The following is a 25,375-nucleotide window of genomic DNA, read 5'->3' on the forward strand; positions in this document are numbered from 1 at the left end:
CTTTAGAGTATTTTGTTACAAAAATGCAATAGGAAATGTTGATCTTGGACATATAAAGAGGTTCCTGAAGTAAAAGTAATATAACAAAGCCAAATCTCAGGTAAACTTTCCTGACTTACAGGGCTTGAAAAATAATTTTCTCTTTTAAAATGAACTAGTGTCTCACTCTATCTTTACTACACAGGCTAAAAATGTAGATAGTGAAATCAATTTAGTGGTCAACACTATCAACTTTTTTAATGAAACAAACAGAATCAAATAGATGATGTCAGAAGGCTATCATATGCTAAAGGCAAGCATGATTTTCTGAAATTTTTGCTTCATTTGTGTTATTGTGTGATAATGGACATGCAAATATAAACTGAGTTGTTAAATTCTATTTCTTAGTATAGATTCTGGCCAAAAAATGTGAAAGTCACTGTTCAGATGACTTCTCAAGAACTAGGATTTTTCCTAGCATTATCTGAGACTAATAAAAAAGTAACAGATCCAAAATAATTTGGTGACTCTTAATAAGCTCCATAGTCACCACTGAAACTATCTAATCAGTTTATGTTATCATGCAAGGAAAATTATTGTTTTGTGGTAAGCATACATTTAAATTGATTTTTTTTTTTTTTTTTTTTTTTTTTTTTTTTTTTTTTTGAGACGGAGTTTTGCTCTTGTTACCCAGGCTGGAGTGCAATGGCGCGATCTCGGCTCACCGCAACCTCCGCCTCCTGGGTTCAAGCAATTCTCCTGCCTCAGCTTTTGTATTTTTAGTAGAGACGGGGTTTCACCATGATGACCAGGATGGTCTCGATCTCTCGACCTCGTGATCCACCCGCCTCGGCCTCCCAAAGTGCTGGGATTACAGGCTTGAGCCACCGCGCCCGGCCGATTTTTTTGCATTTTTAAAAGACCAGGGGCAAGAGGGCAAGCAGAGACACAAATGAACAACTATGACTGTGTTCTTTAATGATAAAATTCACTACACAAATAAAGGGGCCCAATATAATAACAGTATTTGTAATATGCCACTTAAAAAAATCACTAAAGTAAAATGAGATTTTAAAGTTCACAGTGAAAAAGAGGAAAGGCATTTTAGAAACAAGTATTATTGCCTCCGCCAGGAACTTGAACCAACGCATTTATTCCCAGTTCCCAGGTGAGTACACCTTATCAATAAATTCAGCCCTTAATTTGCAATAAAATTTGCCTAGGGCAAAAACAGAATGACTGGGTGAGCCTGGAAGAAAACAGGAAGAAGAAAGTACACTCCTCAGCCCTGGAGTGGGTATTTTAGAGACAAATGCAAACAGCTCTCTTTTTGCTTTCCATGTAGAGAATACAGACATTTCATGGAAGGCAACACCTTGAAAACAACCCACAGCTCCTGGGAGTTCTCAAGATCCAGAGAAGGATCTGGAATAGCAGTGGTAATAAAGAAAAGATCAATCACTCTAAGGATGAAGCGGGCCTAGTGGGAGAATACAGTTAGGAGCCCAGCCCACTCACTAGAACTAACTGAATCCTCATGCAGCTGTCAACTTTAGGCCAGAGACAATACCCCATCCACGATGCCCAAGGCCCAAAAGAGATCCATCCAGATTTTGAGAAGATATACCAATAGCTGAGCCTCCTGGTTAGAAAGAACAAGTGTTGGAAAAAATTAAACTCCCCAGTAGGGTTACTTTTCAAAAAGATGTCAGGCCCAGGTATCAAATCCTTAAGGAGCTTTAATAGGCCATAACCTTCTCATCCCTGCACTGCTTTTTGTGTGACAGGTACCGTCCCTAAAAACACCATTCAGGGATAAAAATAGAGCTCCTAGACGTAGAAAGCATATGTGCCCCACCTGTTAAGAGCAGCAGAGTGATGGGGAAAATATTTCTTTGAGAGATGTGAATCTACTAAGAAAGACAGTATCATAGAATAATTTATTAGAATATTAGTTTGCTTTGTTTTTATTGCTACAGGAAAAATGAGGGCTATTTCTTTGATGTTTTGTTTTCTCCCTATGATTTCAAGACCGCTATCCAGGCCTCTGTATCTCAGATGAGATTGCCAAAGCAGAAGTTCCTGAAGAGAACACCTCTTCTTGACTTTTGTTTTAGAAAGCCTAAAATCAATGTAGGAGATCCCAGTTAAGAAAAAAAGGGTGAGGTACTGCCTTCGAAGAGCTAAGGGCTTGCAAAGGGGTCTTCCACTGCATGAAAAACAGAAAAAGTAGGGAGAAAGAAAAACCCACCATGATTAGGAAAAATACAGAAGTCTGAAATTTCAAGAAGTACCAACAGGAACCTAACCTACTTCCTCACAATTCCCCAGAAATATAAAGAAGAATGGCCTAGCCAAATGGTAAGTCCAGAGAGGCTGATCCTTAGCTACAGGAATCCTAGCCTCAGCAAAGATTTTTATGTTCAAATAATACTACAGGCATCTGCCTCCAAGGGACTATCTAGGCCTAAATAATCAGCATGTCTCCAATGATCAGTGCAGAATAAAAACCCAAAGAAGCCTTCTTGAATATCCCACTACTTAAAAGACTTCCAAGGACCTTCTATAACATGGTTTGGTGAGAGGTGGGAAGAATGCTGGTCCCAATCTAATAACTGATACTGACTTTACCATGAAGGGGAACTGAAATGTGATTTTAATTTTACTTCAAGAAAAAAGAAATGTGATACTTCTTCATGTTCCATTATCATAATGCATCTATGCTTTGTAATGGTATAGAATGAGAGTTCTTTAAAACTCTGTTAAGACATAAAACAAAATACATATAAAATTGTGTATTTGCATCTGCATCTGAATTATAATTTTATTAAATTCCATACAGTGAACTAAAAATTTGAGCAGCTCTGTGCTGGACTATATTTAAATAAAAATGAATTTCACAATATGCAAATAGTCCAACTGATGTTCACAAAATAGATGTACTGAGCTCACAAGGTTTACCACTCTGCATCACCAATGGCTTTTGCAAATACATAGTCTCTCCCTCCAAAACACATAACACCATCTTTCAAAAAGAATTTCCATTTGTTCTTGCTTCGATGAATCTGGGGGGAGAAAAATAGCTTAAATTAATTAATTTTACAAGTTAAAGGATCACCTGCATTACTTTGCTACAATAAATGAGATTATTCTCACCCTAAATGTGAGTACCTTAAAAGTAAAACCTCCTCAAGATAGTTTATTCATTCTACAAACATTTGAGTTGCTATGTATTAGACACTGTTTTAGGCACTGGTGATATATTAAAGATATATATAATTTTTTCTATACTGCGTATTTTATATATAAAAACATATATCCTATATATGCAAAACCAAAAAAAAATCCCTGCCTTTTAAGAGTTTACATTTTAATAGGGATGGACAGAAACCTAATATATAAGTAAATTATATAGAATATTATACTGTCATTTGAGGTGATAATTGAGCAAAAACCTTAAAGAAGATAAGGAATAAAGCCAGACAGATATTGACTCAGGAGCATTCCAGATAAAAGGAACAGAAGTGAGCAGATATAGGTGATGGGGAAGAAGGCAGCAAATCACACTGCCATGTGTGTACCTATGCAACAATCTTGCATGTTCTTCACATGTACCCCAAAACCTAAAATACAATTTTTAAAAAAATCTGAGACTTGTCTCAGATTTTTGGGATTCATACATGTAATGTAGGATGTTAATGTTTGTAAAACAGACATTATTCAATCTACTATTACAACTATACTGCCAATTATCCTTAGACTCTCTCCACAAAATAAAAAATGTTGATGAGGTACAAATAAAAAATAATAAAAATAATTTTTAAAAAAGAATTAAGTAGTCCTGAAGAGAGGCATGCCTGGATTGTTCAAGAACAGCAAAGAGTCCAGTATGTCTGCAAAGGAATAAGCAAGGAAGATGTAGTTAATATTATCAAAAATGAAAAAGTGATACTTCATTGTGAAAAAGAAAGTCACAATAAAGCACTGAACAAGGTCAGAAGATACAGCTTATAATATGTTAGATTATGCTGGCTATTTTCTAGATTCCATAAATCAGCCTAGACAGACAAAATTTTCTTAAAAAATAAGAAATTTTACTACTTCAAGAGGTAAGAAGCCATAAAATCATTGCCACCTCTAAGTAAACTGCAAGTGACTATTTAAAAGCCTTAGGAATATGTGATCTGAGATTAAGGGTAAAATTTAAACCTAGTTGTTGACTACAAATAGTCAAATCTAGGAAGAGAAGCTGTGAATGGTATTCAGATGCATTTTGTGAAGCATAAGAAAACACACAGGATAAACCCCTATTTTTGTGGGGGAGAGGGGTTTAAGTCCTAATAAAGTTTTTTTCTGAGTTTTATTCCCAAATTGTCTTGCAAAGGCACTTGCACATGTTTTAAAAATCTCTTAGGAATACAGCAGTGGCAACCAAAATCCCAAACTCAGCACAGGCAATAAAATATGACCAGACTTAGGAGGAGAAAAACAATAGAAGCAACAACTCATTGTGGTACCTTTATCTAGTGACTATGTTTTTTCTAGATATACAACAATAGCTCAATGTTTGAAATTTATTAAGATGAAAATCACATTACTGGAGTTACTGACAAATCATATAATCATCTCTAATAATGTTGAAAAAGTATTTAATAAAACTATTACATTTTAGATTCTTTAAAATTCAAAAAAAAAGAGAATAAAAGACTGTCTTACACACACACAACCTCAGTCCAAACGCCAGTGATACACTTAGTGGGAAAAAACCCTAAAAGCATTCTCACTAAAGTCAGAACACAGACAAGGATACCCACTATTATCCAACTTCTTAAACACTCTAGAGGTACTAGCCAATGCAATTAGACAAGAAAAGACAAGTAGAGATATAAAAATTGGGAAGGAATAAATTTACAAATACAGTGATTGCATGTCTCAAAAATCCAAAATAATCAATGAAAAATTACTAAGAATATGGATATAAAATTAATATAAAGAAATTCACGCCTTCACACATAGAAGTAACAGAAGACATTCTAAAGGAATAAGCCAATGAGCACCACAATCAACCAGATAAATAGGAATAAACTGAACAAATATTTGACCTACTGGTAGCACTCAACACTCTTTCTTCTGAAATATTCTCCTCACTTGGCTTCCAGAACCCTCTGGTTTTTCACTCTCTGGCCACTCCTTAATTTCCTTTACTGAATCCTACTTATGTCTCTTACCTCTCAATTTTAAAGTATACCAGGATTCTTGTTTTTGCTTATATTCACTTTCGGTGATCCTAGTCTCATGACTTTAAACACCAACTACATACTGTTCACTCCAAAAATGTATGTCTAGCTCACATCTCTCCCCTAAATCCCAAATTCTCATTCAACTGCTTCAGCATCTCCTCCTGAAGGTCAAATCAACATCTGAAGCAAGTTTAAAACTATGACACCTATACTCTCTTCCCCAAACCTCACAATCTTCCCCATCTCATTAGGAAATGACCACTTCTTATTCTAAGAGCTCAAGTCGAAAATCTTAGAGGTATTCTTTATGCTTGCTACTCACATCTCATATCCAGATCCATCAATAAATGTTAGTTCTATCTACAAAATACATCAATATTTCAAACACTTCTACCACTTCCACTACTGTTACTCTTATCTCAGCCATCATCTTATCTTGCCCAGATTAATACAATAGCCTCATAACTAGTTCCTGTTTTCACCCTTGTTCCCTGACAATACCCACTTTCAGTCTACTATAAACAGGATACCCAGAGTGTCTGCTAAAAACATAAATCAGATATCATTTATCTTCTCAAAACTCTCTAATGACTTGCCATCCAAAAACTGAAGTCCTTACAACGGACTACAAGATCCTTCATTTTTCCTCACTTATGCTCTGTCCTCTGCACTGTTCCCTGAACACACAGGCATTCTCCTACTTCAGGCTTTTTGTATTTCTTGTTCCTTCTGTCTAAAATGCTTAAACCTTAATATCCTCACAATTCATTCCCTTACCTCCTTCTGACGTTTACCCTATTACATTCTCAATAAGCATTCCCTTCCCCAGACATCCCATCTAAAATTGCAACCTATTCCTTGCCAAAATCATTAAAATACCAAATTTCATTAATTTAATGTGATCTCAATGAAAATAATCATCAGGGTTTTATTTTGAACCAGACAAGATGATTATTAAGTTAATGTGAAAAATAAACAAGAATATCCAGGAAAACCCTGCAAAAAAAATTAGTAAAGAATTATTAGCCTTACCAAATATTAATAATCTTAATAATTAAATCAGAGTAGCATAGGCCTATGGACAGACAAACCAATGGAACAAAATGGAAAATCAAGAAGTAGACCCAAATACATTTAGAAATGCAGTAGCAGATGATGAATCATTTTGTAACATTAGGAACAAAATAGACTTCTCAAAAAATGTTAGGAAAATTGAGTATCTGCCTGGAAAAAAAAATAAAAAGTTGAAACCGTATGTTACATTATACACCAAGACAAACACCAAATGAATCAAGAGAAGAAGAAGAAAGAAGAAGAAGAAGAAGAAGAAGGAAGAAGGAAGAAGAAGAAGAAAGAAGAAGAAGAAGAAGAAGAAGAGGAAGAGGAGGAAGAAGAAAAGAAGAAAGAGGGAGGAGGGGGAGGAGGGGGAGGAGGAGGAGGGGGAGGGGGAGGGGAAGGGGGAGGGGGAGGAGGGGGAGGGGAGGGGGAGGGGAGATGAGGGGGAAGGGGGAGGGGGAGGGGGAGGGGAGATGGGGGAGGGAGGGGGGAGGAATACTAGAGGCTGGCAAGATGGCCAAACAGGAACAGCTCCAGTCTGCAGCTCCCAGTGAGATAGACACAGAAGGCAGGTGATTTCTGCATTTCCAACTGAGGTACCTGCTTCATCTCAATGGAACTGGTTGGACAGTGGGTGCAGCCCACAGAGGGTGAGTCGAAACAGGCTGGGGTGTCGCCTCACCCAGGAAGTGCAAGGGATTGGGGAACTCCCTCTCCTAGCCAAGGGAAGCCATATGGGACTACACCATGCACTCCTGTCCAGATACTGTGCTTATCCCATGATCTTTTCAACCACAGACCAGGAGATTCCCTCCAATGCCTATGCCACCAGGGTTGTGGGTTTCCAGCACAGAAGTGGACAGCCATTTTAAGACACCAAGCTAGCCACAGGACTTTCTTCTCCATACACCACTGATGCCTGGAACCCCTGCAAGACAGAAACATTCACTACCCTGGAAAGGGGGCTGAAGCCAGGGAGTCAAGTGGTCTAGTTCGTCAGGTCCCACCCCCACAGAGCCCAGAAATCTAAGATCCACTGGCTTGAAATTCTCACTGCTAGCACAGCAGCCTGAGCTTGACCTGGGATGCTTGAGCTTGGTGGAGGGAAGGAAGTCCACCATTGCTGAAGCTTGAGTAGGTGGTTTTACCCTCACAGTGTAAACAAAGCCAACAGGAAGTTAGAACTGGGCAGAGCCCACTGCAGCTCAGTAAGACCTAGCCAGACTGCCTCTCCTCTCTGAGTAGAGGATCTCTGAAGAAAAGGCAGCAGCCCCAATCAGGAACTTACAGATAAAACCCACATCTCTCTGAGACACAGCACTTGGGGGAAGGGGTGGTTGTGGGTGCAGCTTCAGCAGGCTTAAATATCCCTGCCTCCCAGTTCTGAAGAGAGCAGCAGACCTCCCAGCACAGCATTCAAGCTCTGATAAGGGACAGACTACCTCCTCAAGTGGGTCCCTGACCCTATTGTATCCTGACTCTGAGACATCTCCAAGTAGGAGCTGACAGACACCTCATACAGGAGAACTCTGGCTGGCATCTGGCGGGTACCCCTCAGGGACGAAGCTTCCAGAAAAAGAAATAAGAACGAATCTTTGCTGTTCTGCAGCGTCCACTGGTGATACCCAGGCAAACTTCCAGCAAACTCCAGCAGAGGAGCTTGCCTGTTAGAAGGAAAACTAACAAACAAAAGAATAGTATCAACATCAACAAAAAGGACATCCATTCAGAGACTGCATCTGAAGGTCACCAACTTCAAAGACCAAAGGTAGATAAATCCATGAAGATGGGGAGTAACGAACACAAAAAGGATGAAAATTCCAGAAACCAGAACACCTCTTCTCCTCCAAAGGATCACAACTCCTCACCAGCAAGGGAACAAAACTGGATGGAGAATGAGTTTGACGAATTGACAGAAGTAGGCTTCAGAAGGTGGTTAATAACAAACTCCTCCAAACAAAAGGAACACGTTTTAACTCAATGCAAGAAAGCTAAGGACCTTGAAAAAAGGTTAGACGAATTGCTAACTAGAAAACCAGTTTAGAGAAAAACATAAATGACCTGATGGAGCTGAAAAACACAGCACAAGAACTTTGTGAAGCATACATAAGTATCAATAGCCAAATCGATTAAGCAGAAGAAAGGATATCACAGATAAAAGATCCATTTAATAAAATAAAATGAGAAGACAAGATTAGAGACAAAAGAGTGAAAAGAAATGAACAAGGCCTCCAGGAAATATGAGACTATGTGATAAGACCAAATCTACATTTGACTGGTGTATCTGAAAGTGATGCAGAGAATGGAACCAAGTTGGAAAACACTTTTCAGGATATTATCATATTTCCCCAACATAGCAAGGCAGGCCAACATTCAAATTCAGGAAATACAGAGAATGCCACAAAGATACTCCTCAGAAAAAGCAACCCCAATACACATAAACATCAGACTCACCAAGGTTGAAATGAAGGAAAAAATGTTAAGGACAGCCAGTGAATAAGGTCAGGTTACCCACCAAGGGAAGCCCATCAGACTCACAGCTGATCTCTCAGCAGAAACCCTATAAGCCAGAAGAGAGTAGGGGCCAATATTCAACATTCTTAGAAGAATTTTCTTTTTTATTTTTTTTTATTTTTATTTTTATTTTTTTTTTATTTTATTGCATTTTAGGTTTCGGGGTACATGTGATGAACATGCAAGATTGTCGCATAGGTACACACATGGCAGCGTGGTTTGCTGCCTTCCGTCCCCTCACCTGTATCTGTCATTTCTCCCCATGCTATCTCTTCCCACTTCCACCCCCCGCCCCTCCCCCATTTCCCCCCAACGGACCCCAGTGTGTAGTGCTCCCCTCCCTGTGTCCTTGTGTTCTCATTGTTCAGCACCCGCCTATGAGTGAGAATATACGGTGTTTGATTTTCTGCTCTTGTGTCAGTTTGCTGAGAATGATGGTTTCCAGGTTCATCCATGTCCCTACAAAGGACGTGAACTCATCCTTTTTGATGGCTGCGTAATATTCCATGGTGTATATGTACCACATTTTCCCTATCCAGTCTATCATCGTTGGGCATTTGGGTTGGTTCCAGGTCTTTGCTATTGTAAACAGTGCTGCAATGAACATTCGTGTGCATGTGTCCTTGTAGTAGAATGATTTATAATCCTTTGGATATATACCCAGTAATGGGATTGCTGGGTCAAATGGGATTTCTATTTTTAGGTCCTTGAGGAATCGCCACACTGTCTTCCACAATGGTTGAACTAATTTACATTCCCACCAACAGTGTAAAAGTGTTCCTATTTCTCCACATCCTCTCCAGCATCTGTTGTTTCCCGATTTTTTAATGATCGCCATTCTAACTGGTGTGAGATGGTATCTCAATGCGGTTTTGATTTGCATTTCTCTGATGACCAGTGATGATGAGCATTTTTTCATATGTTTGTTGGCCTCATGTATGTCTTCTTTTGTAAAGTACCTGTTCATGTCCTTTGCCCATTTTTGAATGGGCTTGTTTGTTTTTTTCTTGTAGATCTGCTTTAGTTCTTTGTAAATTCTGGATATCAGCCCCTTGTCAGATGGGTAGGCTGCAAAAATTTTTTCCCATTCTGTTGGTTGCCGATTCACTCTACTGACTGTTTCTTTTGCCATGCAGAAGCTGTGGAGTTTGATTAGGTCCCATTTGTCTATTTTGGCTTTTGTTGCCATTGCTTTTGGCGTTTTGGTCATGAAGTCCTTGCCTACACCTATGTCCTGAATGGTTTTGCCTAGATTTTCCTCTAAGGTTTTTATGGTGTTAGGTCTGATGTTTAAGTCTTTAATCCATCTAGAGTTAATTTTGGTGTAAGGTGTCAGGAAGGGGTCCTGTTTCTGCTTTCTGCACATGGCTAGCAAGTTTTCCCAACACCATTTATTAAACAGGGAGTCCTTTCCCCATTGCTTGTTTTTGTCAGGTTTGTCGAAGATCAGATGGTTGTGGGTATGTTGTTTTTCCTGTGAGGCCTCTGTTCTGTTCCATTGGTCTATATCTCTGTTTCGGTACCAGTACCATGCTGTTTTGATTACTGTAGCCTTGTAGTATAGTTTGAAGTCCGGTAGTGTGATGCCTCCTGCTTTGTTCTTTTTGCTTAGAGTTGACTTGGCTATGCGGGCTCTCTTTTGGTTCCATATGAAGTTTAAGGTGTTTTTTTCCAGTTCTGTGAAGAAGGTCATTGGTAGCTTGATGGGAATAGCGTTGAATCTGTAAATTACTTTGGGCAGTATGGCCATTTTCACAATGTTGATTCTTCCTAACCATGAACATGGAATGTTTCTCCATCTGTTTGTATCCTCTCTTATTTCATTGAGCAATGGCTTGTAGTTCTCCTTAAAGAGGTCCTTTACGTTCCTTGTTAGTTGTATTCCTAGGTACTTTATTCTCTTTGTAGCAATTGTGAATGGCAGTTCGTTCTTGATTTGGCTCTCTTGAAGTCTATTACTGGTGTACAGGAATGCTTGTGATTTTTGCACGTTGATTTTGTATCCTGAGACTTTGCTGAAGTTGTTTATCAGTTTCAGGAGATTTTGGGCTGAGATGATGGGGTCTTCCAGATATACAATCATGTCATCTGCAAATAGAGACAATTTGATTTCCTCCTTTCCAATTTGAATACCCTTTATTTCTTTTTCTTGCCTGATTGCTCTGGCTAGAACTTCCAGTACTATATTGAATAGGAGTGGTGAGAGAGGGCATCCTTGTCTAGTGCCAGATTTCAAAGGGAATGCTTCCAGTTTTTGCCCATTCAGTATGATATTGGCTGTTGGTTTGTCGTAAATAGCTTTTATTGTTTTGAGATACGTTCCATCAATACCTAGTTTATTGAGGGTTTTTAGCATAAAGGGTTGTTGAATTTTGTCAAAAGCCTTCTCTGCGTCAATTGAGATAATCATGTGGTTTTTGTCTTTGGTTCTGTTTATGTGGTGAATTACGTTTATGGACTTGCGTATGTTGAACCAGCCTTGCATCCCCGGGATGAATCCTACTTGATCATGGTGGATGAGCTTTTTGATATGCTGTTGCAATCGGTTTGCCAGTATTTTATTGAAGATTTTTGCATCTATGTTCATCATGGATATTGGCCTGAAATTTTCTTTTCTTGTTGAGTCTCTGCCGGGTTTTGGTATCAGGATGATGTTTGTCTCGTAAAATGATTTGGGAAGAATTCCCTCTTTTTGGATTGTCTGGAATAGTTTCAGAAGGAATGGTATCAGCTCCTCTTTGTATGTCTGGTAGAATTCAGCTGTGAACCCATCTGGACCTGCGCTTTTTTTGGGTGGTAGGCTCTTTATTGCTGCCTCGACTTCAGACCATGTTATTGGTCTATTCAGAGTTTCGGCTTCTTCCACGTTTAGGCTTGGGAGGGTGCAGGTGTCCAGGAATTTATCCATTTCTTCCAGGTTTACTAATTTATGTGCATAGAGTTGTTTGTAATAATCTCTGATGATGGTTTGGATTTCTGTGGAATCTGTGGTGATATCCCCTTTATCGTTTTTTATTGCATCAATTTGGTTATTCTCTCTTTTCTTTTTTATTAATCTGGCTAGTGGTCTGTCTATTTTGTTGATCTTTTCAAAAAACCAGCTCCTGGATTTATTGATTTTTTGAAGAGTTTTTTGTGTCCCTATTTCCTTCAGTTCTGCTCTGATCTTAGATATTTCCTGTCTTCTGCTAGGTTTTGAGTTTTTTTGATCTTGCTCCTCTAGCTCTTTCAATTTTGATGATAGGGTGTCAATTTTTGACCTCTCCTTTCTTCTCATGTGGGCACTCATTGCTATATATTTTCCTCTAGAGACTGCTTTAAATGTGTCCCAGAGATTCTGGTATGTTGTGTCTTCGTTCTCATTGGTTTCTAAGAACATCTTTATTTCTGCCTTCATTTCATTGTTTATCCAGTCAACATTCAAGAGCAAGTTGTTCAGTTTCCATGAAGCTGTGTGATTCTGAGTTAGTTTCTGTATTCTGAGTTCTACCTCGATTGCACTGTGGTCTGAGAGACTGTTTGTTATGATTTCTGTTCTTTTGCATTTGCTGAGGAGTGATTTACTGCCAATTATGTGGTCAATTTTAGAGTAGGTGTGATGTGGTGCTGAGAAGAATGTATATTCTGTGGATTTGGGGTGGAGAGTTCTGTAAATGTCTATTAGGTTTGCTTGTTCCAGGTCTGAGTTCAGGTCCTGGATATCCTTGTTGATTTTCTGTCTGGATGATCTGTCTAGTATTGACAGTGGGGTGTTAAAGTCTCCCACTATTATTGTGTGGGAGTCTAAGTCTCTTTGTAGGTCATTAAGAACTTGCTTTATGTATCTGGGTGCTCCTGTATTGGGTGCGTATATATTTAGGATCGTTAGGTCTTCTTGTTGCAGTGATCCTTTTACCATTATGTAATGTCCTTCTTTGTCTCTTTTGATCTTTGTTGCTTTAAAGTCTATTTTATCCGAGATGAGAGTTGCAACTCCTGCCTTTTTTTGCTCTCCATTTGCTTGGTAGATCTTCCTCCATCCCTTTATTTTGAGCCTTTGTGTATCCTTGCATGTAAGATGGGTTTCCTGGATACAGCACACTGATGGGTTTTGGCTTTTTATCCAGTTTGCCAGTCTGTGTCTTTTGATTGGGGCATTTAGTCCATTGACATTTAGGGATAGTATTGTTATGTGTGATTTTGATACTGTCATTTTGATGCTACCTGGCTGTTTTGTTGGTTAGTTGATGCAGATTCTTGATTGTGTCGATGCTCTTTTACCATTTGGTGTGTTTTTGGAGTGCCTGGTACTGGTTGTTCCTTTATAAGTGTAGAGCCTCTTTCAGGAGTTCTTGTAGAGCAGGTTTGGTGGTGATGAAATCTCTGAGCGCTTGCTTGTTCACAAAGGATTTTATTTTTCCTTCGCTTATGAAGCTTAGTTTGGCTGGATAGGAGATTCTGGGTTGAAAGTTCTTTTCTTTAAGGATGTTGAATATTGGCCCCCAATCTCTTCTGGCTTGTAGGATTTCTGCTGAGAGATCTGCTGTGAGTCTAATGGGCTTCCCTTTGTGGGTAACCCGACCTTTCTCTCTGGCTGCCCTTAGCATTTTCTCTTTCATTTCAACCTTGGTGAATCTCACGATTATGTGCCTTGGGGTTGCTCTTCTTGAGGAATATCGTTGTGGTGTTCTCTGTATTTCCTGGATTTGAATATTGGTCTGCCTTGCTAGGTTAGGGAAGTTTTCCTGGATAATATCCTGAAGAGTATTTTCCAGCTTGGATTCATTCTCTTCATCACATTCAGGTACACCTATCAGACGTAGATTAGGTCTTTTCACATAGTCCCACATTTCCTGAAGATTTTGTTCATTCCTTTTTGCGCTTTTTTCTCTGTTCTTGCCTTCTCTTTTTATTTCATTGAGTTGATCTTCGACCTCTGCTATCCTTTCTTCTGCTTGGTCAATTCGGCTGTTGAAGCTTGTGCATGCTTCACAAAGTTCTCGTGTTGCGTTTTTCAGCTCCATCAATTCACTTATACTCCTCTCTATGCTGTCCATTCTTGTCAGCAGTTCGTCCAATCTTTTTTCAAGGTTCCTATTTTCTTTGCGTGCGGTTAGAACATGTTCTTTTAGCTCGCTGTAGTTTCTAACTACCCACCTTCTGAAGTCTGATTCTGTCATTTCATCACTCTCCTTCTCCATCCAGTCTGGTTCCCTTGCTGGTGAGGAGTTGTGATCCCTTTTAGGAGGAGAGGTGTTCTGGTTTCGGGAGTTTTCATCCTTTTTACGCTGGTTTCTTCCCATTTTTGTGGGTTTATCCACCTGTTGTCTGTCTCTGTCCCAGGGAGTTGGAGCTTTATGAGTTTCCGTTGCACTACTGCCTTTTTTTGATTTTTCTTTCAGGTCTGACCCGCCCAGCTAGCAGCACGCCTAGCCACTGCCTGCCCGCAGGGGCTTTGCTGAGCTGCTGTGGGCTCCGCCCAGCTGCCCTGAGCTCTTCCCTGTAGTCCTTTTTATATGGGAGTAGTTAGAACTGTCTCGGCAACGGTGGCCCCGCCTCTGTTATGGCGGACTCTCTCTGTTGTGGGAGGTTGCCTCGGCAACGGCAGCCTGCCTCCGTAGCGGTGGAGAGTCTCAGTAATGGCGGAAGCCCCTCCCCCACGGAGCCGGGCCGTCCAGGTTCAGCTGTGCTTGGTTTGAAGGGCTCAACCCAGAGGGTTTCCAATTACTGTTTTTGTTTTCCTTGTTGTTGGGGGTGGAAGGCTGGGACCAACCGAGCCTGATCACCTGGCTCCCTGACTCCGAGTCTTTTCTTTTAAGTTGAACGACCCCGAGTTCCGGTCGCTTGTTGAAAAGGCGCCGGGATCTCCCGTACTGCGACTCACGGAGTCGGCTCGGACTGCGGCGCCGGCTCCTGGTGGATTTTCTGCCTAGGAATCTCCTGGCCTGACTCGCTATTTCAGATGAATGGCCCACTATGCCGTCTCAGGGCTCTGCTCGTCAGCTAAGAGGGCTCCCAGACCAGTGGTTTTTGTACGGAGAACCGCAGCAACAGGGAGTGGTCACAGCAGCCGCGCGGGCGGAATCAGCCCCACAGGGGCCAAAACAGCCACACCGGCTGGGACTGCGACACTGGCGACCCCTCTGCCTGGGTATCTCCTGGTCTGTGGGCAATAACAGTTCATCTGCAAATGCGGCGTTCACTCACCCTCTGCACTTTCACTGGGAGCTGAAGTCCTGAGCTGTTCTTAGGCGGCCATCTTCCCAGCATTCCCCTTAGAAGAATTTTCAACCCAGAATTTCATATCTAGCCAAACTAAGCTTCATAAGTGAAGGAGAAATAAAATTCTTTACAGACAAGCAAATGCTGAGAGATTTTGTCACCACCAGGACAGCCTTACAAGAGCTCCTGAAGGAAGCATTAAATATGGAAAGGAACAACTGGTACCAGCCACTGCCAAAACATACTAAATTGTAAAGACCATCGACGCTATGAAGAAACTGTATCAAGTAATAGGCAAAATAACCAGATACTATCCTAATAACAGGATCAAATTCACACATAACAATATTAACCTTGAATGTAAATGGGATAATGGTCCAATCAAAAGACACAGACTAGCAAATTGGATAAAGAGTCAAGACTCATCGGTGTGCTATATTCAGGAGACCCATCTCACATGCAAAGACACACACTGACTCAAAATAAAGGGATGGAGGAATATTTAAAAGCAAATGAAAGCAAAAAAAAAAAAAAAAAAAAAAAAAAGGAGGGGTTGCAATCCTAGACTCTGACATAACAGACTTTAAAACAACAAAGATCAAAAGAGACAAAGGGCATTACATAATGATAAAGGGATCAATGCAACAAGAAAAGCTAACTACCCTAAATATACATGCACCCAATACAGGAGCCCCCAGATACATAAAACAAGTTCTTAGAGACCTACAAAAAGACTTAAGACTCCCACACAATAATAGTGGGAGACTTCAACACCCCACTGTCAATATTAGACAAATCAACGAGACAGAAAATTAGCAAGGATATCCAGGACTTGAACTCAGCTCTGAACCAAGTGAACCTAATAGGCATCTACAGAACTCTCCACCCCAAATCAACAGAAGATACATTCCTCTGAGGACCATATCACACTTATTCTAAAATTGACCACATAATTGGAAGTAAAACACTCCTCAGCAAATGCAAAAGAATGAAAATCACAACAAATAGTCCCTCAGACCACAGTGCAATCAAATTAGAACTCAGAATTCAGAAACTCACTCAAAACCACACATCTATATGGAAACCGAACAACCTAATCCTGAATGACTATTGGGTAAATAACGAAATTAAGGCAGGAATAAAGATGTTCTTTGAAATCAATAAGAACAAAGAAACAATATGCCAGAATCTCTGGAAGAACACATTAAAAGCAATGAGTAGAGGAAAATTTATAGCAATAAATGCCCACAAGAGAAAACAAGAAAGATCTAAAATTGACACCCTAACATCATAATTAAAAGAACTAGAAAAGCAAGAACAAATTCAAAAGCTAGCAGAAGACAAGAAATAACTAGGATCAGAGCAGAACTGAAGCAATAAAGACACGAAAAACCCTTCAAAAAAATCAATAAATCCAGGCGCTGGTTTTTTGAAAGGATCAACAAAATAGGCCACTAGCCAGACTAACAAAGAAGCAAAGAGAGAAGTATCAAACAGACACAGAAATACAAACTACCATCAGAGAATACTACAAACACCTCTAAGCAAATAAACTAGAAAATCTAGAAGAAATGGATAAATTCCTGGACACATACACCCTCACAAGACTAAACCAGGAAGAAATCAAATCCCTGAACAGATCAATAACAAGTTTTGAAATTGAGGCAGTAATTAATAGCCCACCAACTAAAAAAAGTCTAGGACCAGATGAATTCACAGCCAAATTCTACCAGAAGTACAAAGAGGAGCAGGTACCATTCCTTCTGAAACTAATCCAAACAACAGAAAAAGAGGGACTCCTCCCTAACTCATTTTATAAGTCTGGCACCATCCTGATATCAAAACCTGGCAGAAACACACACAAAAAAGAAAATTTTTTCAAATGGAAAAAATATCCCTGATGAACATCAATGTGAAATCCTCAATAAAATATTGGCAAACTGAATCTAGCAGCACACCAAAAAGCTTATCCATCACAATCAAGTCAGCTTCATTACTGGGATGCAAGCCTTGTTCAATGTATGCAAATCGATAAATGTAATCCATCATATAAACAGAACCAATGACAAAAACCACATGATTATCTCAACAGATGCAGAAAGGCCTTCAACAGATATGAACAGACACTTTACAAAAGAAGACATATATGCGGCCAACATATATATGAAAAAATTCTCATCATCACTAGTCATTAGAGAAATGCAAATCAAAACCACACTGAGATACCATCTCATGCCAGCTAGAATGGCAATCGTTAAAAAATCTGGAGACAACAGATGCTAGAGAGGATGTGGAGAAATAGGAACACTTTTACACTATTGGTGAGAGTGTATATTAGTTCAGCCATTGTGGAAGACAGTATGGCGATTCCTCAAGGACCTAGAAATAGAAATTCCATTTGACCCAGCAATCCCATTATTGGGTAAATATCCAAAGGACTATCAATCATTCTACTATAAGGACACATGCACATAAATGTTCATTGCAGCACTGTTTACAGTAGCAAAGACTAGAAACCAACTCAAATACCCATTGATGATAGACTTGACAGGGAAAATGTGGCACATATACACCATGGAATACTATGCAACCATAAAAAAAAATGAGTTCATGTCCTTTGTAGGGACATGGATGAACCTGGAAACCATCATTCTCAGCAAACTCACACAGGAACAGAGAATCAAAGACCACATGTTCTCACTCTTAGGCAGGTGTTGAACAATGGGAACACATGAACACAGGGAGGGGAGCATCACACACTGGGGTCTATGGGGGAAACTAGGGGAGGGAGACTGGGGGTGGGGAGTTGGGGAGGGATGGCATAGGGAGAAATGCCGGATGTGGGTGATGGGGAGGAAGGCAGCAAACCACATTGCCATCTGTGTACCTATGCAACAATCTTGCATGTTCTTCACATGTACCCCCAAACCTAAAATGCAATAAAATATATATTTTTTAAAAAGGCCTTCAACAAAATTCAATAGCTCTTCATGCTAAGAATTCTCAGTAAACTAAGTATTCATGGAACATATCTCAAAATAGTAAGAGTTAGTTATGACAAACCCACAGCCAATATCATACAGGCTGGAAGCATTCCCTTTGAAAACCAGCACAAGACAAGGATGCCCTCTCTCACCACTCCTATTCAGCATAGTATTACAAGTTCTGGCCGGGGCAATCAGGCAAGAGAAAGAAATAAAGAGTATTCAATTAGAAAAAGAGGAAGTAAAATTGTCTCTGTTTGTAGATGACATGACTGTATACTTAGAAAACCCCATCGTCTCAGCCCAAAATCTCCTTAAGCTGATAAGCAACTTCAGCAAAGTCTCAGAATATAAAATCAGTGTGCAAAAATCACAAGCATTCCTATACACCTATAGACAGAGAGTCAAATCATGAGTGAACTCCTATTCACAATTTCTACAAAGAGAATAAAATACCTAGGAATACAACTTACAAGAGATGTGAAGGACCTCTTCAAGGAGAACTGCAAACCACTGCTCAAGGAAATAAGAGAGGACACAAACAAAAGGAAAAAATACCCCATGCTCATGGATAGGAAGAATCAGTATCATGAAAATGGCCCTACTGCCCAACGTAATTTATAGATTCAATGCTATCCCCATCAAGGCACCACTGACTTTCTTCACAGAATTGGGAAAAAAAATACTTTAAATTTCATATGGAACGAAAAAAGAGCCCACATAGTCAAAAAAATCCTAAGCAAAATGAACAAAGCTGGAGGCATCATGCTACCTGACTTCAAACTACACTACAAGGCTACAGTAACAAAAACAGCATGGTACTGGTACCAAAACCGATATATAAACCAATGGAACAGAACAGAGGTCTCAGAAAGAATGCCACACATCTACAACTATCTGATCTTTGACAAACCTGACAAAAACAAGAAATGGGGAAAGGATTCCCTATACAATAAATGGTGTTGGGAAAACTGGCTGGCCATATGCAGAAAGCTGAAACTGGATCCCTTCCTTATACCTTATACAAAAATTAACTCAAGATAGATTAAAGACTTAAACATAAGACCTAAAATCATAAAAACCCTAGAAGAAAACCTAGGCAATATCATTCAGGATACAGGCATGGGCAAAGACTTCAGGGCTAAAACACCAAAAGCAATGAAAACAAAAGCCGAAATAGACAAATGGGATCTAATTAAACTAAAGAGCTTCTGCACTGCAAAAGAAACTATCATCAGAGTGAACAGGGAACCTACAGAATGGGAAAAAAAGTTTGCCATCTATCTATCTGACAAAGGGCTAATATCCAGAATCTACCAAGAACTTAAACAAATTCACAAAAAGAAAAAAAAAAAACTCCATCAAAAAGTGAGTGAAGGATATGAACAGCACTTCTCAAAAGAAGACATTTATGCAGCCAGCAAACATATTAAAAAAAAAAAAAAAAAAAAAAAAAAAAAAAAGCTTATCATCACTGGTCATTAGAGAAATGCAAATCAAAACCACAATGAGATATCATGTCACACCAGTTAGAATGGCGATCATTTAATAAGTCAGGAAACAACAGTTGCTGAAGAGGATGTGAAGAAATAGGAATGCTTTTACACTGTTGGTGGGAGTGTAAATTAGTTCAAACATTGTGGAAGACAGTATGGTGATTCCTCAAAGATCTAGAACTAGAAATACCATCTGACCTAGCAATCCCATTACTGGATATATACCCAAAGGATTATAAATCATTCTGCTAAAAGACACGTGCACAGATATGTTTATTGCAATATTGTTCACAATAGCAAAGACTTGAAACTAACCCAAATGCCCATCAATGATAGACTGGATAAAGAAAATGTGGCACATATACATCATGGAAAACTATGCAGCAATAAAAAATGATGAGTTCATGTCCTTTTCAGGGACATAGATAAAGCTGGAAACCATCATTCTCAGCAAACTAACACAGGAACAGAAAATCAAATGCTGCATGTTCTCACTCATAAGTGGGAGTTGAACAAATGAAAATGCATGGACACAGAGAGGGGAACATCACACACTGGGGCCTGTTGGGGGCTGATGGGAAACCAGCAGAAGGATAGCATTAAGAGAAATACCTAATGTAGATAACAGGTTGACAGGTGCCACAAACCACTATGGCACGTGTATACCTACAAACCTGCACATGTACCCCAGAACTTAAAGTACAATTTAAAAAACAAAAGAAAGAAATAGTAGATGAAAACACACGCTTCCCTTTAAAACTCTGAGGTAAGAAAGAACTTTTTATTCATCACTCAAAATTCAGAAGACATAAAATTAAAGACTGACAGATTCAAAATATGCACATTAAGAACAAAAATCAATCAAAATAACTGAGCAAAAAATACTTCTGTGTATAACAAAAATCTCATCTTCCCCAAAATAATATGGAGCTCTTAGAGATCACTAAATGTAAGACCAAATAATCTAATGTTTTAAAAAGACAAAGGTTATGAATAAGCAGTTCACAAAAAGTAAATACAAATGACCCTTTAACACATGGAAAGTGAAAAATTCCAACAAGGTATCATTTTTTATCTTTCATAATGGCAAAGATCCAAATTTGTTATCACACTTTATTGGAAGGGTAGAGAAAAATAGGCACTCTAAAACCACTGTAGTGGGAGTGCATACTGGAACACCCTCTTAGAGAGCATTTTGGGAATACCTAACCAGATACATTTGCTCTTTGACCCAGAATCCCATTTCTGAGGATTTATTTAATAGATATATCTGCACACGTTATGAAAATGTCTTATGGTCATGGAAGTGACACGTAAATACACCAGAAATTTGGTGGGAAAAAAAATGTCTTATGTACATAGTAATTCAAATCAGAAGACTGAAAAATCACAAATATCCATCAGTAGAGGATTAAAGTTTAATAATCCTACAATAGGATATTATACAACTATTAAAATATCATCACAAAGAAAGCCTCCTTGTGTGGGAAGATCTGAGAGATATGTTGTTAAAAGAAAAAAAGCAAGGTACAGAATATAGTGTTAACTACGTTATCTTTTGTATTTATATTTGAATAAAGAAATTCTGTACTAGACAAGGACGCCCTCTCTCACCACTCCTATTCAATATAGTACTGGAAGTTCTAGCCAGAGCAATCAGGCAAGAAAAAGAAATAAAGGGTATTCAAATAGGAAAGGAGGAAGTCAAATTGACTCTATTTGCAGACAACATGATTGTATATCTAGAAGACCCCATCGTCTCAGCCCAAAATCTCCTGAAACTGATAAGCAACTTCAGCAAAGTCTCAGGATACAAAACCAATGTGCAAAAATCACAAGCATTCCTAGACACCAACAACAGACTTAAAGAGAGCCAAATCAAGAACAAACTGCGATTCATAATTGCTACAAAGAGAATAAAATACCTAGGAATACAACTAACAAGGAACATAAAGGACTTCGTCAAGGAGAATTACAAGCCACTGCTCAATGATATAAGAGAGGACACAAGCAGATGGAGAAACATTCCGTGTTCGTGGTTAGGAAGAATCAATATCGTGAAAATGGCAATACTACCCAAAGTAATTTACAGATTCAGTGCTATCCCCATCAAGCTACCAATGACCTTCTTCACAGAACTGGAAAAAACCACCTTAAAATTCGTTAAACTCACCTCAAATGGAACCAAAAGAGAGTCCACATAGCCAAGTCAATTCTAAGCAAAAAGAACAAAGCAGGAGGCATCACACTACCGGACTTCAAACTATACTACAAGGCTACAGTAATCAAAACAGCATGATACTGGTACCAAAACAGAAATATAGACCAATGGAACAGAACAGAGGCCTCAGAGGCAACACAACATATCTACAACCATCCGATCTTTGACAAACCTGAAAAAAACAAGTAATGAGGAAAGGATTCCCTGTTTAATAAATGGTTTTGGGAAAACTGGCTAGCCATGCGCAGAAAGCAGAAACTGGACCCCTTCCTGACACCTTACACTAAAATTAACTCCAGATGGATTAAAGACTTAAACATAAGACCTAACACCATAAAAACCCTAGAAGAAAATCTAGGCAAAACCATTCAGGACATAGGCATAGGCAAGGACTTCATGACCAAAACACCAAAAGCATTGGCAACAAAAGCCAAAATAGACAAATGGGACCTAATCAAACTCCACAGCTTCTGCACGGCAAAAGAAACAGTCATTAGACTGAATCAGCAACCAACAGAATGGGAAAAAGTTTTTGCAGTCTACCCATCCGACAAAGGGCTGATATCCAGAATTTATAAAGAACTAAAACAGGTTTATGAGAAAAAAAACAAACAAGCCCATTCAAAAGTGGGCAAAGGATATGAACAGACGCTTTACAAAAGAAGACATACATGAGGCCAACAAACATATGAAAAAATGCTCATCATCACTGGTCATTAGAGAAATGCAAATCAAAACTACATTGAGATACCATCTCGCACCAGTTAGAATGGCGATCATTAAAAAATCTGGAGACAACAGATGCTGGAGAGGATGTGGAGAAATAGGAACACTTTTACACTGTTGGTGGGAGTGTAAATTAGTTCAACCATTGTGGAAGACAGTGTGGCGATTCCTTTAGGACCTAGAAATAGAAATTTCATTTGACCCAGCAATCCCATTACTGGGTATATATCCAAAGGATTATAAATTATTCTACTATAAGGACACATGCACACAAATGTTCATTGCAGCACTGTTTACAATAGCAAAGACCTGGAACCAACCCAAATGCCCATCGATGATAGACTGGACAGGGAAAATGTGGTACATATACACCATGGAATATTATGCAGCCATCAGAAACAATGAGTTCATGGATGAACCTGGAAACCATCATTCTCAGCAAACTGACACAAGAGCAGAAAATTAAACACCACATGTTCTCACTCATAGGCGGGTGTTGAACAATGAGAACACATGGACACAGGGAGGGGAGCACTACACACTGGGGTCTGTTGGGAGGAAATTGGGGAGGGACAGGGGGTGGAGAGAGATAGCATGGGGAGAAATGCCAGATATAGGTGAAGGGGAGGAAGGCAGCAAATCACACTGACATGTGTGTACCCATGCAACAATCTTGCATGTTCTTCACATGTACCCTGAAACCTAAAATGCAATTTAAAAAAAAAATCTATAAAAAAAGAAATTCTATGAAAACTAACAGAACTACTTATTTGCTTTCAAGACAGGAAAAGGAGCTACTAATAGAAAGCACAAATGGTGAAGGAATGGGAACCAGACTTTTCACTGTATACCTTTTTATAGTATTTTGATTTTTTAACCATGTGTATGAACTATCTATTCAAAGAAGGAAATGTACATATGTATAAAGAGACTATTATATAGAGATACACAGATATATAGACTATATATATATATATACACACACACACACACACATATGAATACATATCTCTCTCTGTATCTATAAAAAAACCATGCTACACACCTAGAAATTAATCACTGCATAGCATTCTAAGGGATAAAGTCAGCTATAAGTAAGTCTGCTAAACTGTCAAGTGAAGATATAGGATATTCAAATGGTTTCACATCCCACTATAAATAGGGTCCTATTTGTAGCACAGAACACTTCCATCTGTAGTAAAAGGTTTCATTTTACCATTAATTTTCCCTATAATATCTTTATTACTTAAATCTTTATATTAATTTTAGACACTTTCTAGGCCTCTGAAAAAAAAATATACATACCCTTTAACTAACTCTCACCCAGTATGTAAACCAGTGGCCTTCATTTAGCCCTTTTCCACTGTACATGTTTATATTTTCAAAGTTTTCCCCCCAATTGTTAACCTATAAATTTTAAAGATAAATTCCACCTGTTAACCAAATCCAAATAGAATATATTAAAGAAACCAAACAGTGCTTCTCAAAATTTAATGGACATGAAAATCATTTAGGAGTCTTATTAAAATATACATTCTTATCCAGTACTCTGGGGTAGGACTCAGGATTCTGCATTTGTAATACTGTTCCAGAAGAACTGATACTACCTGTCTTTAAAACAAGCTGAGTAAGTTAGCAGAATGGCACAGCAAAAGCGTGCTGAGCCCCTGAAACACAGTGAATAGCAAAACTCTTAAAAAAGACTCATAATGAAAGTTCTTTCAATTCACTTGGGTTAGAATACATTCAATACTATTTGAAACAAATCAACCAGTGACCAGCACTGGAAAGTTTTTCTTTTACAAAGATTCACTATAACAGTGTTTCTCATCCCACTTTGACCTTATAGATACATTCTTTTGGCTATCTTCTGACTATATCACTCCCTTTTTTTTTTTTTTTCTTTTGAGAGGGAGTGTCGCTCAGTAGCACAGACTCGAGTGCAGTGGTGCAATCTCAGCGTACTGCAACCTCCTCCTCCTGGGTTCAACAGATTATCCTGCCTCAGCCTCCTGAGTAGCTGGGATTACAGGCATGTGCCACCATGTACGGCTATTTTTATTTTTTGTACTTTTAATACAGACAGGGTTTCACCACGTTAGTCAGGCTGGTTTCAGACTCCTGACCTCCTGATCCGCCCACCTCAGCCTCCCAAAGTGCTGGGATTACAGGCGTGAGCAACTGGGCCCGGCCCATCACTCCTTTTTTGTTAAATGTTTCAATGGTTCCCCAATGCCCTGCTTACCATTATTTTTTTTACCACTGTTCTTAAAATATTCACTAATTAGAAGTGTTGTCAGATACTGTATTTGTTAGCAGTGTATATTTAATATCATCTCTCTCTATTCCATAAGGTTACTATAAGAAGCAAAAGATAATATATGAGAAAACACACTGAAAAAATACAAAGTACTATGTAATTAATTACAAGCCGTCTCCCACATTGCAGCAAACAAACGATATAATATCCAGAATGGTCTAGAAAATTATTCATGAGACTTTATGGAATGAATATATAATTAAGTGCCTTATAATGCTCTCTTTATAGAAGGCAATATGTTGTTTACAAGAAACTAAAACAAGTTTCAAACTAAGAACTGTTCCTTTTCTATCCCCTATTCCTTCTTATGTTTATATTTCTATTCAGCATCTAAATTGCTTTTTTCTATTTGTAGAAAATGTTATACGGGAGAAAGTCACCTTATTTTCAGAGAAAAAGATTTATTTTTACTGCAATTCAAAACATTACCCCTTGTTTCCCCCAAGTATATTCAAATTGTGACTAGAAAAAAAGTCTAAATATATAAATATGCATTAGTTATCAGGAAAATACAAATCAAAACTGCAATGATATACCATTTCACACCCATTAGAATGGTTAGAATTAGAAAGTCAGATCACAACCAGTGCTGGCCAAGATGTGAAGAAACTGAAACCCTCATATACTGCTAGGAAGAA

General features: G+C 38.8%; 1 protein-coding gene across 2 annotated transcripts in view; it reads right to left on the reverse strand.

The window, feature by feature from the left end:
- Positions 1-2,775: 2,775 nt before the first annotated feature.
- Positions 2,776-25,375, reverse strand: part of GTF2A1L (general transcription factor IIA subunit 1 like) — an 87,136-nt gene continuing 64,536 nt past the window's right edge. For both annotated transcript variants that reach the window (XM_010333609.3, XM_010333608.3), the window contains one exon: positions 2,776-3,044. In XM_010333609.3, coding sequence (XP_010331911.1) covers positions 2,937-3,044 — 108 coding nt within the window. In that variant the 3' untranslated portion in view covers positions 2,776-2,936. The remainder of the gene's footprint in view (positions 3,045-25,375) is intronic.

This window comes from Saimiri boliviensis, chromosome 1, assembly GCF_048565385.1.
Source record: "Saimiri boliviensis isolate mSaiBol1 chromosome 1, mSaiBol1.pri, whole genome shotgun sequence".
NCBI lineage: Eukaryota > Metazoa > Chordata > Mammalia > Primates > Cebidae > Saimiri > Saimiri boliviensis.